This window comes from Neoarius graeffei, chromosome 4, assembly GCF_027579695.1.
Source record: "Neoarius graeffei isolate fNeoGra1 chromosome 4, fNeoGra1.pri, whole genome shotgun sequence".
NCBI classification, from domain to species: Eukaryota; Metazoa; Chordata; class Actinopteri; order Siluriformes; family Ariidae; genus Neoarius; species Neoarius graeffei.
In genome coordinates this window covers 79,395,372-79,416,485 of record NC_083572.1, presented here as the reverse complement: position 1 = coordinate 79,416,485, position 21,114 = coordinate 79,395,372, and the positions used below count along the sequence as shown (strand labels likewise).

At 40.2% G+C, this 21,114-nt stretch overlaps 1 protein-coding gene across 1 annotated transcript in view; it reads right to left on the bottom strand.

The window, feature by feature from the left end:
- Nucleotides 1-21,114, bottom strand: part of espnla (espin like a) — a 46,966-nt gene that overhangs the window by 10,826 nt on the left and 15,026 nt on the right. Inside the window, exons 3-5 of the mRNA XM_060919781.1 lie at nucleotides 20,871-21,057; nucleotides 19,417-19,599; nucleotides 19,163-19,294 (exon numbers count right to left, since the gene is read on the bottom strand). Of these exons, the coding sequence (XP_060775764.1) occupies nucleotides 19,163-19,294; nucleotides 19,417-19,599; nucleotides 20,871-21,057 (502 nt within the window). The remainder of the gene's footprint in view (nucleotides 1-19,162; nucleotides 19,295-19,416; nucleotides 19,600-20,870; nucleotides 21,058-21,114) is intronic.

Genomic DNA, 21,114 nt, shown 5'->3' with positions numbered 1-21,114 from the left:
CTCCGGGTGCTCCGGTTTCCCCCACAGTCCAAAGACATGCAGGTTAAGTTAACTGGTGACTCTAAATTGACCGTAGGTGTGAATGAGAGTGTGAATGGTTGTCTGTGTCTATGTGTCAGCCCTGTGATGACCTGGCGACTTGTCCAGGGTGTACCCCGCCTTTCGCCCGTAGTCAGCTGGGATAGGCTCCAGCTTGCCTGCGACCCTGTAGAAGGATAAAGCGGCTAGAGATAATGAGATGAGATGAGATGAGATGAACCAAATGATAAGACATAACTTGGTTTAAAATTTGGTCTCCCAGTGAAGCTGGTTTGGCATTGACTAGGAGACCAAATCTGGCCACTGGGAGACCATTTGGTCTCCCAGTAACTATGTTAAAAATGCTCTGCTTGATCTGTATCTGCATGATGCATGCATTGTGCTGCTGCCACATAATTGACTGACTGGATATCTGCCTGAATGTGCAGGTGTTCCTAATAAAGTGGAGGGTAAGTATATATATATATAAAATTGTCAAGTGGAAGGAATTGACAAGTGCAGGGCAAGGGAAGTTTATTGATACAGCTTGAACTCAGACCAACATCACAGGCAATATCATAAAAAGGAAACAGGCAATGGTCAGGCAATAAACAAACAACATGAAGTCGACTTGGCAATAAATCAATGAACCAACAAAATCCAGCACAGATGCAAAAGCATTGCCTCCATAAGCTATTCTTTTTTGAGGTCTCCCCCTAGGTCTTGGACCTAGGCGATCAGGGTTGCAAGCATAATACTGGGTCAAGAGTATTGTGGGTTGGAATCCAGCACCTCTCCTCTGGCCCGTATCCCCCATTTGATCAGGTATTGTTATTTTGCATTCATTCTGGCAGGAGTTGAGGATTTCCTTGACAACTCCTTGACTGGTGCTCCTTTGACGGAGAAAGGTCCTGGTGGAAGGTTACTTCAGCAAGGGGGCCTGGGGTGACCGATTCTAACCTGGATATGTGAAAAGATGGAGCTAAGCAGCAGTGGTGTTGGAGGTTGAGGTTGTAGGTCACCTCATTGAGTCATTGAATAACCTTGAATGTAATAATTTTCTACGGTGCCATCCTGAGGCATTGTAATACATCTGATTTCATATCACAACATGAAATTAATTAATTAATTAATTAATTAATTAATTAATTAATTTCCTATTATCCCTGTGTCTGGTGCTTCTGGTCCTTACTTCTACTCCAGAGTGAACAATGCTCACTTTCACATTCACTAGTTGCAAACTGACTCATTCAGTTCACTGTTCACCAAAAATATGAGCAAGTTCAATGAATGGTGCTCATTTAGCATGTTCATGCACAGCACTGCCTGGGGGTAAGGATAAATGCCCTTATTGGAGAGCCACACCTGACCGCACAGTTTGTAGTGGGGAGGTCCTCTTCAAAGCCCTTGGGTGCTGTGTTCCAGGTATTGGTGTGCTGTTTCACACATCTGCTTGCTTAGCCAGAACCAGTCACTCATTGACAGATATCACAGAACCATTGGAGGTTGACAGCCTAGAATGCATTTGAAAGGTGTGATTTTTGTGGCTGAATGCCAAGGGAGTTTTGGGCATACTCTGCCCAAGGAAGGAACTGTGCCCAGTCTTCCTGATTGTTGGCACAGAACATTCTCAGGAATATCTTTATTTCTTGGGTTGCCCTTTGGACTTGGCCATTGGCTTGGGGATGATATCCAGAAGTCAGTCTGGCAGACACTCCCAGTTTCTCCGTGAATCCCCTCCATACTTGATGTGAGTTGGGTTCCCCTGTCACTCACAATATCCTCCAGGATGCCAAAGTATCTGAGCATGTGGTTGAATAAAAGTTCTGCAATCTTAAAGCCAGAGGGGAGCTCAGGTAAGGGAGCAGCCAAAAGGATTTTGAGAAGTGATCCACTATGACCCTGATGACTGTGTTACATTGTGCTGGAGGGAGGTCTGTGACAAAGTCAATGGCTATGTGAGACTGTGGAAACATGAAATTTGTATTTCTCCCACCAGATGGTTTTCCAGTAACCTTGTGAGAACCCTTCAGACATGGTGAATGGGTTTCTTGTGACTGGGAGACTTGGTCAAGATGTCATTTATATATACGGTATCATATGATGATCTTCCTGAACATGGCACGGAGTACATCGGTGATAAGGCATTGAAATAGTGCAGGTGCTGAAGATAGCCCACATGGCATTGTGCAATACTCAAAGTGACCAGAGGTGGTGCTAAAGGAAGTCTTTCATTCATGACACTCTTAAATCTGGATTAGATAGCTCGGTGAACACTTTGGCATCTCACAGCTGTACTAGTGCAGAGGGGACCAGAGGCAGAGGATATCTCTATTTGCCTGGGACTTGGTTTAGCACTCATTAATTGATGCATAGCTGCAGATTGGATCGTTTCTTTTCAATGAAAAAGAAACCTGTCAATACTGGTGAGGTTGATGGGTGGATGTATCTTTATTTAAGAGGCTTCTGGATATACTTGTCCATACCTTGGGACTCTTTGGCAGGCAAGGGTTAGATACAGTGGTGCTTTAAAGTTTGTGAACCCTTTAGGATTTTCTATATTTCTGCATAAATATGATCTAAAACATCATCGGATTTTCACACAAGTCCTAAAAATAAACAAAGAGAACCCAGTTAAACAAACAAGACAAAAATATTATACTTGGTCATTTATTTATTGAGGAAAATGATCCAATGTTACATATCTGTGAGTGGCAAAAGTATGTAAACCTCTAAGATTCGCAGTTAATTTGAAGGTGAAATTAGAGTCAGCTGTTTTCAATCAATGAGATGACAATCAGGTGTGAGTGGGCACCCTGTTTTATTTAAAGAACAGGGATCTATCAAAGTCTGATCTTCACAACACGTTTGTGGAAGTGTATCATGGCATGAACAAAGGAGATTTCTGAGGACCTCAGAAAAAGCGTTGTTGATGCTCATCGAGCTGGAAAAGGTTACAAAACCATCTCTAAAGAGTTTGGAGTCTACCAATCCACAGTCAGACAGATTGTGTACAAATGGAGGAAATTCAAGACCATTGTTACCCTCCCCAGGAGTGGTCGACCAACAAAGATCACTCCAAGAGCAAGGCATGTAATAGTTGGTGAGGTCACAAAGGACCCCAGGGGAACTTCTAAGCAACTGAAGGCCTCTCTCACATTGGCTAATGTTAATGTTCATGAGTCCACCATCAGGGGAACACTGAACAACAATGGTGTGCATGGCAGGGTTGCAAGGAGAAAGCCATTGCTCTCCAAAAAGAGCATTACTGCTTGTCAACAGTTTCCTAAAGATCACGTGGACAAGCCAGAAGTCTATTGGAAAAATGTTTTGTGGACGGATGAGACCAAAATAGAAATTTTTGGTTTACATGAGAAGCGTTCTGTTTGGAGAAAGGAAAACACTGCATTCCAGCATAAGAACCTTATCCCATCTGTGAAACATGGTGGTGGTAGTATCATGGTTTGGGCCTGTTTTGCTGCATCTGGGCCAGGACGGCTTGCCATCATTGATGGAACAATGAATTTCTGAATTATACCAACAAATTCTAAAGGAAAATGTCAGAACATCTGTCCATGAACTGAATCTCAAGAGAAGGTGGGTCATACAGCAAGACAACAACCCTAAGGACACAAGTTGTTCTACCAAAGAATGGTTAAAGAAGAATAAAGTTAATGTTTTGGAATGGCCAAGTCAAAGTCCTGACCTTAATCCAATCGAAATGTTGTGGAAGGACCTGAAGCGAGCAGTTCATGTGAGGAAACCCACCAACATCCCAGACTTGAAGCTGTTCTGTATGGAGGAATGGGGCCGGTGTGCAGGACTGATCAACAGTTACCAGAAACTTTTAGTTGCAGTTATTACTGCACAAGGGGGCCACACCAGACACTGAAAGCAAAGGTTCACATAATTTTGGCACTCATGGATATGTAATATTGGATCATTTTCCTCAATAAATAAATGACCAAGCATAATATTTTTGTCTCATTTGTTTAACTGGGTTCTCTTTATCTACTTTTAGGACTTGTGTGAAAATCTGATGATGTTTTAGGTCATATTTATGCAGAAATATAGAAAATTCTAAAGGGTTCACAAACTTTCAAGCACCACTGTAAGGGGAGATGGAATGTAGAGGCAGTGGGAGAGACAGTGGGATGACTAATTTTCACTCAGTCAATGACATTTGGGGATTGTGTGCATGCATCCATGAAATCCCAAGACTATGGGGAACTTGGCTTTGATGGTGAGGAGGAGAGAGATTTGTTCCTGTTGGAGAGCACTCACTTGGAGTGTGAATGATAAAAATGTAGATAAAAATAGATAGAAATTTGGATGGACTCATTGTGAAGGAGTGAGGCATAGGGGGCTCACCCATGAACTGGCTGTGGAGCCTTGACTGGTGGTCTGGAGGGGCATTGTGCCACTTGTTACTTTGGGCTGCCAGAGTAATAACACAAGCTTTCCTTATGACACTTATGGTGCTACATGGGTGCGAGTCTGAATGGGCTCAATAACTTACAGCTCAAGATTGGTTTTTGCTTCGATGTGGACCTTGATTCTTCAATAAGAAATCCAGACAACTTGATAGGTTGAATTGCGGGACATCTGGTCATCCTGACATGCCAGCTCAGTGAGTATATCAGTGTTCAATCCCTGACGATACATGGCCTTGAATGGTGACTCATTCCAGTTGCTGCCCACAGGTAAGGTGCAGAAAGTTTGTGCAAATTCCGTGGTGCTTAGGTTACCCTGCTTTAGAGTGAGGAGTCTCTCTCTAATCTCAGGACCCTCTGGTAAGTGATCGAACACATGCTTGAATAATTGGAAGAAACGATCAAAAGAGAAAAGTTTGTTCTCCTTGGTTCCCGATGACAGTTGCCCACATCAGTGCTTTGTCTGTCAGTACGTTGATGAAACAAGTGATTTTAGTTTGCTCAGACAGTTCTTCTTGGCATGAAAAATACAGTACAATGAGTCTTGCAGGATGAAGCCAAATTTAACACTTGGCAGGATCACCTGCATATTTGTCAGGAAATGCAATTTGTGGAGGAGGAGCAGATAGAGAGAGTGTCGCTGAAGGAGCCAGAGCAGAAATCATGGTGGTGTGGAACTGTGTTAGCTGAGCATGAATTATGGCCATCTATGGCTGTTGTTCTCCAACTAGGTGGCCCTGGGCCACCACAGCATGACACCAGTGATTACTCATTCCATCCATTTTGGTGGTGAAGTATTCTGTCAGGCAGCAGGGATGGATACTAGTGCAGAGTAAGGAAGCTTTATTGATAAACCTTGAATTCAGATCCAAATCAACATAGAAAATTGTAAACAGGAAACAGGCAATGGTTAGGCAATCAACAAACAATATGAAATAGACTAGGCAATAATCAATGAACCAACAAACCAGAAACAAGATCAAAAACCAGGTAACAGTAGGGTAAAATGCAAGGCTTGGTATAGACTGGTAGTTAGGGCACAGAACCTCCACTTTGCAAAGAGTCAGTAATTGCCCACAGATGTGCGATGTGCACAGTGACGGGTGAATGTGAACGTGACAGTCTTTGTGGTGGTTGAGTGTTGTTTTTGCTGGCCATATTTGTAAGCCATGTGGCATTCTGCAGAATGAAATTTAATACTGAATCTCACATTGATGTTACAATGGTCCACAAGGTTTGATATCTTCATCATATTTTTGACATATCAGCCAGATGAGCAATGATTATATGAATGCACAAATTTAATTAATTTATGTATTTTTCTAAAAGTTTTATGAGTAATATTCATAGCCATAGAAATCTATGCAGATAGAGTTTACAGAGAAATATTTGAGAAAAATCATGATCCTTAACATGGGAAAATAAGGTCAATATGAGAAAACTAGAAACACAGCAACAGAAAATTTGGGAGTGACAGATGTAGCTTACAATTTCAACAGATACAACTGCATGCCTTTATAAAGATCATGGAGTTGCCATGTTTATTGTGGTCTTCGCCAGACCACAATGGAAATAAGTGTTATACACTTTCTTGTGTTATCCATGTATTTTAATGTACACTATATTTACTGTATGTATTTTGTGCATTATTTTACTAAATAAAATCAATCAACCTACTATATTCACCTTGCTACTGCAGCTGACACACTTATACCAGCTTTACCCTGTCAGTGTCACTGCTGCAGTAAAAATGGTCCATCAACCAAATAATATATTAGTAATATATAATATGAATGGGCAAACCTACAACTAATAAACATGACAAACAAGAGTCAAACAAGAGTCAGATCTACACCTATTCTCTCCCTGTGTAGGTGGTCAGAGTCTGGACCTGGTGTCTTCACACAGGATGTACATAACTTTGCTTTAAGACTTGATAGCTTTAGGAACACCCACCTATGTTAACATATAACCAAACTATACAATATTAAATGCTGTTTACATATTGACTCAGAAGAACTGGTGCATCTGAAAGTGAATGTAAGAGGAGTTGAAATGCTATGAAAAGCCTGATCTAAATTCTCGCGCTGTAAACACACTGGTCATGTTAACCTCATAAAACAGACCTGGTCTATGAGGTGTGTAGATGGCACAGGCACATTTTTCCATATCATCATTACCCACATTCCCACTTGTTATATTTACACTTCCTGTATTCAAGATGGCCGTTTTTTCCCTGTATGACTCTCACACACAAACATACCAGACCAACAACAGTCCACATGCATTAGTTTCAGGCTGAACATTGCCAGAAGGCTATGATGACACAAGTTTCAGTTACTGTAACTAAAGTAACACAAGACACTTTAAGTACAGCTGGCATTGACAGCTACGACTTCTTTCTTTGTTCTTGATTAGCTACTAGTAATTGTTCTATTGTAAAAAATATTTACAATTAGTTTTAGCACAATTTTAACAAACAATAAAAGTTATCTTCCCCCCAAAAAAGATACTGATATGAGAACAGAAGCAACATTGTTGTGAACAGAAGGTGATAAATTGGACTAAGCTACAGATAAAAGATGCAAATTCCAAATGATTTAAAGATAACTCAACAACCCCTAAAAAACAATATTTAGTAAACAATCAATTTCTTCTGTAAAAATATGATCTGAAAACAGTTAACAGGCAACAGTTACTTACCAAATTACTCTCAAAGTGCAAGTTATCCACAGAGCTATGACTGACAACTCGCTACACATACTCTACAGCTCAAAACCAGTCTCTACTTCACACCATCAACAGCATCACAATCACTAGCAAGATGGTACTGCATCCAATAAGCAATTCACTCTGATCAGAGAATGTCCTCAATAATTAACACAGTGGATTGGATGGCCAGGAGTGATTCTAATGTAGGATTAAACCAACAGCCACATGCAAACAAACAGTGACTCGACGGAAAAGTAGCAATGGAAGTCCGTTTAATCAAGTGAAGAGCAAATAGACATTGAATCTGCTTTTCCCCCCTCACAATCCTTGGCAGCTCTGGCCACATGTGGCATAGGCAAATCATTACTAGTGGAAATAATCGGTAATGTATGTGCTTATCTTGGAAGAACACTCAGTACGTTTACATGCACATCCAAATCGAGCTGCTGTCGGTAATCGAGCAAAGGGTCCCAGCAGGGGTGCCAGAGAAATCCAATCCTACATGCACACAAGGAAATCGAGCTATTGTGTGAGGTACATTGTGCACCCGAGCCACAGGTGGCGCTACACGCCCCATCGTGTTGGTACACTTCCGGTTGTCGTCATGAAGAAGAGCTATTCAAGAGTGTAAACAAAGTTATCAGTTCCGTGTTCTCCATTGCGCGTTTTTCTCCTGTCCATGAATTTTAATATATTCAACTCCTTAAGCTGAATGAGCATGAACTCTGTCTCCTCATTGCTCCAGAAGTGCACGTTTCTGCTCGCCATTTTCTCTTCTTCGTTTGTTCCTCCTGACCTCTTCTGCTGCTGTTGTCATGCCGACTGAGGCTGTCGTGTTTCCCGCTTGTGGTCTCGTCACTCCCAGAAGGGGCAGTGCTGAAGTAAGTAGCTCGACTACGTAGCTCGATAGGGTATACATGCACTAAGTAGCTCGGCAAAAATCGCATAATCTAGGTCGTGTAGCTCGATTACGAGAAATTAAGTTTGGTTCAATTTCAGCCTAGCTAAGGTGTTTCCATGGCATTTAGAACTTCGATTTCAGTCGAGCAATGGCAGAAATTCGATTTTCTCTATGTGCATGTAAACGCACTGACTGGTTCGAAAAGTCCTTTTTAGCCACTTGGACCTGACAAAACTGTTGAAAAGTCTATTAAGCCAATCAGGTACTCTGACACTGCCAATTTATTCAGTGTTGCAGTCAAGACTAAATGAGTTACAGCGTGAAACATCATCTGACATGAGGATAAAAGGACCACCAAACCTTTTCTCTCAGAAAAAAAGGTTCCATTTTTCACTCTTAAGGGTTCTTTGGTTTGTACTTCTTGGGTAATTCTTAATGGTTTAGTGCTACATCAACAGTACTTCATAGGGTTTTCCTTTCAGACAGGTTTACAATTAGAACCAATTTAGGAAGCAAAGATTCCTTAATTATCCAAATAACCCTTGAAGAACCCCCTTTTTTAAGAGCATAAAACAAAAACAAAACAAAAAAACCCCTTCATAGAAATAACAAGATGGTCACATTTTCTTCTTCTTCCTCTTTTTCTTTATTGAACAATTGCATTTCAGAGTGTGGTGAAGAACTGGCATGGCACTCCACTTAAATCCTAATTAGAGGCAACATAATGGACCTCTTGGCATGGCTGTCTATCCTATTGTGCCCATTTCCGACTGGCCTTCCTGGTTCAGTTATCACAGATCAGTAACAGGCAATTGCACTTTTTAAACAACCTGTTGCTGAACCAGAGAAAGGATCTGTAGGAAAATACATGGTTACTGAATTGATCAGTGGTGTGTAATGCAAGAACAGGCCATTCAGAACCTTGATAATGAATGATCTACCGAGGTGATTTTGAGTTCACCTCCACAGTTCAGTGGTTCTACTGTATACAAGACCAACAACATCGACCTCGCTGTCTCAGTGAAATAACAGGAGGAAGCATATCATCTACCATTGAGCTGTCCAGACCATTACCCTGCAGAGTTTAATACAAGCACACCTGGCTCTTATATCCTTCCACAAGGCCTTCATTATCTGGAACAAGCATTTTAGGGCAGCAGATCTCCAAAAAAGAGTACGAAGACTCATGATACAGTGTCACTGTCATGCTTTACAAACCAGCATGTCTTTAATTTCACTTTGTTAATGGGACTCATGTCAACACACAGCTGTTCCAGGAAGAATATTTGGCCCAGTTGTGGTAAACTTGATTTAACACATCAATATCAGAGCACTAAAGAGTGAAACAATGCATGTTCTTGTAACAGGACTGTAGGCTTGATAAGAAACACGTTTGACGATTCTGCTTTGATAATTAAGACCATGTTAAAGGCAGAAGACAGCCATTATCACCCTCTAGTGGATAAGCTACATCGTACTCACTATGGACACTGCAAACTGAGATCTGGATTCTGTTCAGGTCGGAGATCATTACACATTAGATATGCCTCATATTTTATAAATCACTGAAACACAAAATAAAGAAAATAGCACCCTATTCAGTGCTTCAGGGTGCTAGTCATTTTCCCAATTCGCTTATACGTCACCACCAGCTGGACACAGACATAATCTTGGGTGGGTCAGCCATACAAAAGATGCTCCACAAAAGAACAGTTCCTTGCCAGTAGAAGAAAGCTAAGGAATAAGCAAGTGGTAGTGACACAATACTCATTTTTCCTGAAAATATTTTCTTCCGCTTGCTGCACACGATCAGGAAGTTATATTTCAAGAAAAATATCAGCATATCATACTCTTTCATTAATATAACACAAATGGTATTCAAATATCTCTAACAGGTTGCCATTTTACCAGTAAACCTCTAATCACTATTTGGAATCTTGAGCCAATACTTTTACAAGGCCTGATTTTTGCTGTTCTCTCACTCGCTAATGCTGTATGAACAAGCCCAATGCTGAATATTACTGTAGCTGGTCCCTTCCATTCCAGACCTAGTGGGAAATGAGGAAGGCACAGATTTGTTTTGAAACTAAAACCTATGCCCTGGTTGTTGGATGTCAATTATTTAAAAAAAAAATGCTCCAGCACTCAGAGTGGTGGGCTACATTCAGGAATGGTGACCTCTTTGGGATGAAACCAAAACATGAGGAAATGCCTAGCACGCAACTCCCTGGACAACATCCCAAACAATCCATTACAGGCACATGAGGATATGAGAAAGCCTGACCCAATCATGTCAAGGAGGAACAAAACCATAAAAACCACAAGGCAATCTGCAAATATGTAATACAGCATGGAATACATCTGAATATATATTTCTTTTTTAGGGAATTATGAAACTTGGTGCTTTGGACCACGAAGGATTGGAACATAAACAAACAAGAACATGACCACATTGTGTAAAATATGGCCGCAAACCTGAGACAATTCAACAGACACATCATAAAATACGTTTGCACAAGTCATTGTAGCCACATGAGCCAGTTCTTACTGAAGTGAATCTGGTCAAGTTGACATTCTCTCATGTAGCTTTAACATTTTTGCTCTTTTTTTCCTCATTTGTCATATTTTGCTTTGACTCTCAAATCAAGCAAATTAGCATATTCCTGTGAGAAACGAGTCTTTCCACTTAGTTCTTAGCTACAGGTGCAAATTACAGTTATGCAGCCTACTCTGGACAGACACATCTCATTGTTTATTTTTAATATATAATTTAATTCAAGTGAATAACCTGAAGAATTAATAGATAAATACTCATTACCATGTTTCATACAGAAAGGTGTGATGGCCCTCGAACACAAAAATGTGATTGGTCAAAATGTAAAACATGTCTTCCCCAGTGCCTGTTTTTAAAGCCATTCTTCTTCTTCAGTTGTCTCCATTAGAACTTTAGTACTTATATCTGGGGAACACAGTTCATCATCTCATTCTCTCATTATCTCTAGCCGCTTTATCCTGTTCTACAGGGTCGCAGGCAAGCTGGAGCCTATCCCAGCTGACTACGGGAGAAAGGCGGGGTACACCCTGGACAAGTCGCCAGGTCACCACAGGGCTGACACATAGACACAGACAACCATTCACACTCACATTCACACCTACGGTCAATTTAGAGTCACCAGTTAACCTAACCTGCATGTCTTTGGACTGTGGGGGAAACCGGAGCACCCGGAGGAAACCCACGCGGACACGAGGAGAACATGCAAACTCCGCACAGAAAGGCCCTCGCCGGCCACGGGGCTCGAACCGGGACCTTCTTGCTGTGAGGCGACAGCGCTAACCACTACACCACCGGGGAACACAATTCTTGCACAAAATGTAGCTCAGGTTCATTCTGCAGAGATGCTCCACACATGGAATGAAATTCAGAGAAGCTTAAACTTGATTTTCTTATTAAGTCAGTGTTATGTAGATTTAACAGTTATTCCATGAAATTGAGTCGCGCATGAGCTGATAGCTAACGAGGTGCGTAGCACCAACTTGGCTATAAGCCATTTACAAAAAAATTGAGTGGAATAACTGTTTTATTCTATCCACATTCACTGGATTTTGAGAAACAGAGCATTTTTATTTTTTGCAAATTCTCATCATTCTCATCTCATTATCTGTAGCCGCTTTATCCTGTTCTACAGGGTCGCAGGCAAGCTGGAGCCTATCCCAGCTGACTACGGGCGAAAGACAGGGTACACCCTGGACAAGTACAAAATGTTCAACAAAATTACTTCCACTTAGAATGTAAACAAACCGGCGAAATGACAGTAACAATTTGTGAAAAATGCGATAATAATTCTTGAAAAATTTTATAAAAAAGGGTGGCACGGTGGTGTAGTGGTTAGCGCTGTCGCCTCACAGCAAGCGGGTCCGGGTTCGATCCCCGTGGCCGGCGAGGGCCTTTCTGTGCGGAGTTTGCATGTTCTCCCCGTGTCCGCGTGGGTTTCCTCCGGGTGCTCCGGTTTCCCCCACAGTCCAAAGACATGCAGGTTAGGTTAACTGGTGACTCTAAATTGACCGTAGGTGTGAATGTGAGTGTGAATGGTTGTCTGTGTCTATGTGTCAGCCCTGTGATGACCTGGCGACTTGTCCAGGGTGTACCCCGCCTTTCGCCCGTAGTCAGCTGGGATAGGCTCCAGCTTGCCTGCGACCCTGTAGGACAGGATAAAGCGGCTAGAGATGATGAGATGAGAATTTTATAAAAAAAAAAAAAAGCGTTCTTATCATCAAATATTTTTATTCCATATTTTGTTGCTTTTTTGGGGGTGGGGGGTTTGCTTTCGAATAGAGTTTTTATTTCGTCCTCAGTTGGTTCTACAACATGCTCCGTCATTTTGTTTTTCTCTACTCATGGTATATGAGCTGATAGCCTAGTAGTAGAGTAGCCAATCAGAGCATGCAATTGCTCAGATCCAGTGAATGTGGATAGAATAATGATGATTATAGTTGTGTCAGATTGTGAATGCTTTATTGAAAGGACTGGTTAACGGTTATCCACAACTTTGCAGTTATCCTACACTGAGCCGAGACAGGTTTTAAGTCTGATGTTTGCTTCTTTAGTTTTGCACTGGAGCCATGATGTGAATGTAATTAACAAATAATGAAAGTCTGTTTACCTAAAATAATTTCCCTGAAGTTAGATAATCTCATTTGTAAATGATGACATTTGAGGTAGAATTTAGAGGTAGAAAGTAGAAATTTGTGTAAATATACTTTTACATTTTTTTACATATTTTTTACATATTTTTTATTGTATATGTTTTACATATTTTTACATATTTTACATATTTATCTTGGTTTGTGACTTTCTTACCACTTTACCATTTGCATTATTGTAAAAAATGTGGGGAAAATGCTTTCCAAGATAAAAGAGCACTTGAACTGCTGTGCCAATGATTTCCCCCCTGCATCGTTAAATCAAGGAGTGTTAAGGTAAAGAAAAGATTTAAAAAAATAAAAAACAAGTCAGGTGCACATCTAAGACTACAAACATCCTGCTCTCTAACCCTGGTCTGGATCAGATTTCTGCTTCCAAGAAGTGGAACAGTAAAAAATCTGAAACTGAGCTGCATGGATCCCGTAACCGGTTTTACCTGAGCCAGGCCAGTGGAGAGAAGGTAACTGATACACTCACAGAGTGTAAAGAGTGCATACAGCAGCATCAGGTGCCTCTGCACCCCCACCCCGGTGCTAATCAACTCCCTATTGTTCAAAGAGGATGGATTATTTCTGGAGTTAGAGAGCACCTCAGCCTTCTATCACGATATGAGCAACAGATTCTTCATTTACGGTACTCATTCACATCCTGTCAGGAGCATGCTCAAATTGACTGATGCAATCTTCCAATTTGATTTTAAACATATAGACTTACAGTAGTTTGCATGAAACTTATTATCTTGGACAGGAATTCATAACAAGCAGTAAATATTTTCAGAATTCATTTCATAATTTGCATGAATTAAACCCCATGCTTTATATTTTGTACCCTGTAATAATTTGTATTGCTTTTGCTTCTTTATTACTTTCAACAATGTAACTTCCTGCACACATAAAATAATATACAGTGGATATCAAAAGTGTACACACCCCATTAAAATGATAGGTTTTTCTGATGTAAAAAAAAAACGAGACCACAATAAATAATTTCAAAACTTTTCCCACCTTTAATGTGATCTATAACCTCATCTCATCTCATTATCTCTAGCCGCTTTATCCTGTTCCACAGGGTCGCAGGCAAGCTGGAGCCTATCCCAGCTGACTACGGGCGAAAGGTGGGGTACACCCTGGACAAGTCGCCAGGTCATCACAGGGCTGACACAGACAACCATTCACACCTACAGTCAATTTAGAGTCACCAGTTAACCTAACCTGCATGTCTTTGGACTGTGGGGGAAACCGGAGCACCCGGAGGAAACCCACACGGACACGGGGAGAACATGCAAACTCCGCACAGAAAGGCCCTCGCCGGTCACGGGGCTCGAACCCGCACCTTCTCGCTGTGAGGTGACAGCGCTAACCACTACACCACCGTGCCGCCCCAACCTATAACCTGTACAATTCAATTGAAAAACAAACAAATCTGTTCAGGGGGAAAACATAAAAAATAAAGTACAATAAGCTGGTTGCATAAGTGTGCACACTCTTAAACTAATACTTTGCTGAAGCACCTTTTGATTTAATTACAGCATTCAGTCTTTTTGGGTTCACACCTGCCATCAATTAAAACGACTCTTATTAACCCCAAATAAAGTTCAGACATTTACTCCGTTGCATCCTCCAGAAAAAGCCAGGGTTCACAGAGAGCTTACAAAGCATCAAAGGGATCTCATTGTTGAAAGGTATCAGTCAGGAGAAGGGTACAAAACAAAGTTCCACGGCATTAGATATATCATGGCGCACAGTGAAGACAGTCATCAAGATGTAGAGAAAATATGGGACAACAGTGACATTACCAAGAACTGGATGTCCCTCCAAAATTGATGAAAAGACAAGACAAAAACTGGTCAGGGAGGCTGCCAAGAGGCCTACAGCAACACTGAAGGAGCTACAGGAATTTCTGGCAAGTACTGGTTGTGTACTACATGTGACAACAATCTCCTGTATTCTCCATACGTCTGGACTATGAGGTAGGGTCAAAGAAAAACATCCAGGCCCGGCTAAATTTTGCAAAAAACCCCAAAAACCATCAACTCTCCCAAAAGCATGTGGGAAAATGTATTATGGTCTGATGAAGCCAAGGTTGAACGTTTTGGCCACAATTCCAAAAAGGTATGTTTGGCGTAGAAACAACATTGCGCATCACTAAAAGAACACCATACCCACGGTGAAGCATGGTGGTGGCAGCATCATGTTTTGGGGTTGTTTTTCTTCAGCTGGAACAGGGGCTTTAGTCAAGGTGAGGGAATTATGAACAGTTCTAAATACCAGTCAATTTTGGCCCAAAACCTTCAAGTGTCTGCTAGAAAGATGAAGAGGAATTTCATCTTTCAGTATGACAATGACCCCCAAAAAGTTTTGGAACAGCCCAGCCAGAGCTCAGACCTAAATAAAATTGAAAGTCTGTGGGTGACCTGAAGAGAGCTGTGCACAAGAGATGCCCTCGCAATCTGACAGATTTGGAGCGCTTTTGCAAGGAAGAGTGGGCAAATATTGCCAAGTCTAGATGTGGCAGGCTGATAGACTCCGACGCAAAAAGACTGAATGCTGTAATTATATCAAAAGGTACTTCAACAAAGTATTAGTTTAAGGGTGTGCACACTTATGCAAGCAGCTTATTATACATTTTTTATGTTTTTCCCCCTAACAGATTTGTTTGTTTTTCAATTGAATTGTACAGGTTATAAGTCACATTAAAAGGTGGGAAAAGTTTTGAAATTATTTATCGTGGTCTCATTCTTTTTTTTTTACATCAGAAAAACCTATCATTTTAATGGGGTGTGTATACTTTTTATATCCACTGTATCATTAACCATAATTCTTTAGACTAATAAGAGTTTAAAATAAAAAAAAGAAAAATGTGAATTGGTGTCAATATATTGCACGATGGGTACAATACAGTACATACTACTGTTCAAAACTTTGGAATAACCTGTTATACTTTATTGAACACTATTATTCAAAAATGTGTTATTCAAAATGTATACAGTAAGTACATAATAAAATGCATAATATACTAAATATAAAACATATAAAATTATTCAAAACATATACATAAAAAGCATATTAAGCATATAAATATAATATACCCTCGCAATGTGTTTGAACATCTGGAACTTCTTATATTTTAATCATTATTATTGCCACAGACCAAACAAAATGACACATAACAGCAGTTAATTAAGGAAAGATAAATCTTTGTGGGACTAATTAACTGGCTGCTCTCACATCCTGATGGGACTATAAATGAGGGCTTTATTAAAGATTGGTGTACTTGGAGGGTCAACACAGAAAATAGGGTCGCACCTGGAGAGTCAACAAGCCTATAGATAAAAGACTCATAGACAGTACTAGTATTAACTGTAAAATATATAGTGTGTACTGAATATGTAGTATGCCACAAGTGTCTAATTAAAACAATCGAGATTGTGCCCACTTTGTGTTAGATATAGACTGTTTTTTTAAAAAATTAATTCATTCCTTGATCCACTTAAACCTTTTCCTTGGTTAGATTTTTTATTTTAGAGGACTAGCTAGTTGCATTGATTCCAGATTAGGTATATATATATATATATATATATATATATATATATATATATATATATATATATATATATATATATATATATATATAAAAGGAATACGTTACACAGTATGCATATTGTTACATGATCACTCAAAATGGCACAGCTGTGAGATAGAAATCAAAATACATCTGCACGTATACCTGCTGCATACCCTGTTGCTTTCTGAGGATGTGGACTCTATTATTTTACTATCGAGTTCAGTAGGCGTGGCCTGTCCAACTTCATTACCACTGTTCACAGCTTTAAAAATTCCTGACTCCAATTGCTAACCATTTGCTTAAGATACAAAATGATAGGGCTTAAGAGTCCTGAAGAGTCCTTGGAAGCCACCAAGGATCATTTAGAGCTCTAGCGTGAAAGCTTCTTTCAAAAGCTCTGGACTACTCACTAAGACTCTAAAATCTCTCTTCAGTCTGCCTCCACTCTCAGACTGGGCTTTGGTGCAAGCAGATGTGTCAATCAAAACAAGCAGGATGACTGAGTACAGGCTTTGGGGTCAGAATACAGGCGCAACTTAATATGGGGCTTATGATTTCCATGCAGCTTGCAGGCGACGTGAAACAATTCCACATGGCAGCATAAGTACCTGGCATGATTACTGATTTTTTTTTTGCCTAGTTTTAATGTCGGTTGAGTTTTTTTTGGATGACTGTCATTGTGATCTCTAAAGGTAAATTGCTGTTTTGAAGTTCAGAAAGGCTGATGCAGGCTGCCTTTTGACTCAAAAATAAAGCTGCACTCACATTTTTAGCATTATGGCCATGAGGAGCATAACGTCAAGCCTGACAGTAGGTTAAGCCAATAATAACACGCCAAGGAAAATGTAAATAATCTGCAAAACAATATCTAATAACTGATTTAGAAAATGATGTACTGGGCTGTGTTTCGTATGTCTGTAGTAATAACACATTAATCAATAATAAAGGCAGAATAGTTCCAAACGGGGAACAGCACGGATTAAGTTGCACTACATAGACTGTAACATGCAAATGTGGAAATATAAGGAGGGATGAATGAGCAAGAAAGAGTGAGAGCATGAATACAGATACAAAGGCATTTTAAAAAATGAGGCATCTTTACTTAACAATCCTCATCATTCATTCATTCATTCATTCATTCATTCATTCAGTAACTGCTGTATCCTGGTGAGGTTTGTGGTAGATCTCGAGCCTATCCTGGGAACATTAGGAATGAGGCGGAAATACACCTTGGATAGAATGCCAGTCCATCACAAAGCACACACTTTATTTACATCTAGTAGCAATTTAGCATAGCCCGATGGTCGCCTAGGTTTTTGGTACCTGGGGGAAAACCAGAGAACCCAGAAGAATCCCATATGGACATGAAAAGAACATGCACAGGAACTCCTCACTGACAGTAATCCAAGCTCAGGATGAAACCAGGGACCGTGAATTTGTGAGCGAGCAATGCCACAATCTGCTCCACCAAGCCACCCATTTCCCAACATTTGAAACATTATTGCATATGAAAAAGGCCTCAATAATGCTAAAAGCATTAATCACTTGGAGGGGTGATCAAAACGGCTCTCCATTTCTAAAACCAGAAAGCCAAGGACGTAGTAGCTCATCTGGCCTGCCATCAAAACAACCTTGACTACCCAAACATCAAACAGAAATGAAATGTGACAATGTGAGTGAGGACCAACCTCCACAACAAAGTGTGGAACAGGAAAATCAACAAAGGACTAAATTTTTTTCCCCAAGGGAAGATCTACCCAAAACATCGATTAGAACTGAATTCGCATGATAAATGAGAGGAGGTACAATTCTTATCAGAAGAAAATTTGTTAAGTTGACCTAATTACTAATTTGTTAGCAAAAAATTTACAATACAATGACCAAGTTTTGTGCAGAAGGTCGAGTTCTTTCAAATAAAACAATCAGAACTGAAATCCATTGAGAACTGAGGGAGGAGATATGATTTAACTGAAAATAAACAAAGTTGTAAACAAATTGTTTACAACAGGAAAACAAACAAACAAACAAACAAACAAACAAACCACCAAGTTTTGTTCATCATGGGAAGATCTACCCATAACATCGATCAGAACTGAAATTGGGTGAGAACTGCAAGAGGAGATACAATTATAATGAGAAATCCCAAAATTTGTGTAGTTGACCTAATTAGCAATTTGTTAGCAAAAATTTGACAATACAATGACCAAGTGTCGTGCAGAAGGACAAGTTCTTTCAAACAAAACAATCAGAACTGAAATCCATTGAGAATAGAGGTAGGAGACACGATTTAACTAACAATAAACAAAGTTGGAAACAAATTGTTTACAACAGGAAAATTAAACAAACAAATGACCAAGTTTTGTTCATCATGGGAATATATACCCAAAATATCGATCAGAACTGGAATCGGATGAGAAATGAGAGAGGAGATACAATTCTAGTGAGAGGCCTCGAAAATTCTTTCATTTGGCCTAATTACTAACTCGTTAGCAAAAAATTTGACAAAACAACAACCAAGTTTTGTGCAGAGTGATGACTTCTTTCAAAGAAAACAATCAGAACTGAAATCTGTGGAGAACTGATGGAGGAGATACGATTTAACTGAATTGTGGACGACGGATGCCATGCCATGGCAATAGCTCATCGGCCTTATGGCCAAATGAGCAAATTAGATGTCTGAGTATAATCATCATACTAAAAAAGTTATTTTTTTCTAGGTATGTGTACTGACTGTAACAACAGATTCTACTTTAACTGAAAGATCTGAGCTGTTCGGAATGACTTTGTAGACAAGAGGGTTTTTTTTATTTGTTTATTTTTTTAAATCCTTACGTCCATCTCCACAGAGCGCAGGTATCTGGCACACTCATAGTGGCCGTTATATTCAGCCAGATCTGCTGCTGTGAAGCCATCTACATCTCTCTGTGAAGGGCTGACCCCATGGTTCAGAAGTATCCTGCAGCACTGAAGAGACCATTATTCATCAGTAATGCTGATTTAGGATACGATTTCTGACACTGACAAGTGAGCTCTGAGCTTCTCAGGATGCCTTTACCATCTCTAAAGACACAAAATCTGGGCCATACCTCCATCTCTCCATTCTCCGCTGCATCATGTAAAGGAGTGCCACCCCAGTCGTCTTTGATGACCTTTGATCCAGTGCGCAGCAGCCTCTCCAGGATGCGACAATGCCCCCCACTGGCGGCAAAATGCAAGGCAGTGGCCCCCTCATTATCCTGACTGGACAGGCTGATGTCTGTGAATGAGGCCTGCAAACAGCAAGCATAAGTTCGGTACAGTTTAAGTGGAACAATATACTCAAATGACAATATCATGAAATACAAATCCAAGAGCATGGTGTTTCACATATGTATTAAAACGCTACCAAAGTGGCTGGGGGCCATATTTCTGGATTGAGTGCACAAGCAATATGTTCAGCTAGAATGGTCAAGGAAAGCAAAATTGTATGTGGGGCAAGCAACTATGGAGAAGACTCCATGCCAGATGGAAAATCAGCATACTTTTTTTTTTGGTGGTATGAGGACAATGTGCCACACTGAAAAGCAAAACCTTCTTTCCATTGCTCTTACATCACTTGATCCTCTAATGAAAAACAATTTGATGTATTGTTTTTAAGGATTACATGTTGATTCCATGACAGAAGTGAATGTGAATTGCATTTCACTTTCACAGAGTGTTGCTGTTGTGCCTAACTGGAATGCAATCATTGTCCAATCACAGCACTAAGCCATACTCACACTGATCAGTACCTGAAGTAAACTAAACTAGATAGAGACTGTGACTAAAGTCACAGTAATTTGCTCTAGCTTTTACAAACCAGGACGTCTGGTCACCAGACCCTATAGATCCGGAACAGTAAGAGATAGAGAATGACACTTAGTGAGGAAAAGTTGTGCCCTGTCGCCCTGAACAAAATAAAAAAAGGGTTGAAAAAATCATGAAAATTGACAGTTATAAGTGATTGAAAAAAAATCCCATTTTTCACGGATCATTCCTGATCAGTGATCCAGATCACCACCAAAAGTCATAGCAACATAATTCAACCTAGAGGTATTCTTCATGTGAAATTTGGTAATTGGTTGAAAACTGAGGGAAAAAGTGTCCTAAAAATGTTAGAAGAACAAGAAGATAGAAAGATCCTGAGTGACAGTAACAATTTGCGCCAACATTGCTAGCACAAATTAATAATATTACATTTTACCTTTCCATTTCAATTTAATTCAAATTCTATACAGATGATAGCAAATTTCCATATCTTACAGAACTATAAAACATATTCAAATATTAGTGAGACTGGCCCTGACTAAGTGGACATTGGCAATTAGCATGAAACCAAAGGGGAGACAACATCGCTGAAAAATGTTTCTGGCTTACACAAATCATATATTTTTTTCATAATGACATATCTAGTCTTAAAAAAAGAAGAAGTCTACTATTAAAGTAAGTGAAAAGGCTCAAAAACAAACTAGGGACCCAAGGGTTTATAAAAATTCCAAAACATTTGTGCAAAAGCACCTACCAGCCAGACAACAAGAGCATGGTGACCCATATGAGCAGCTGCATGCAGAGGTGTCATGCCATCCTGGGCTCTAAGATGCACATCAGCCCCACAGTCCTTCACTAGATACTCCACCACATGTAGGTGGCCCTCCTGACAGGCCAGGTACAGTGGCGTGGCTCCCATGAAAGTCTGACGGTTTGCACATCTGTGAGAATGCAAATTAGCATGTCAATATAAAGAACAACATAATCTTAGAGAGCCC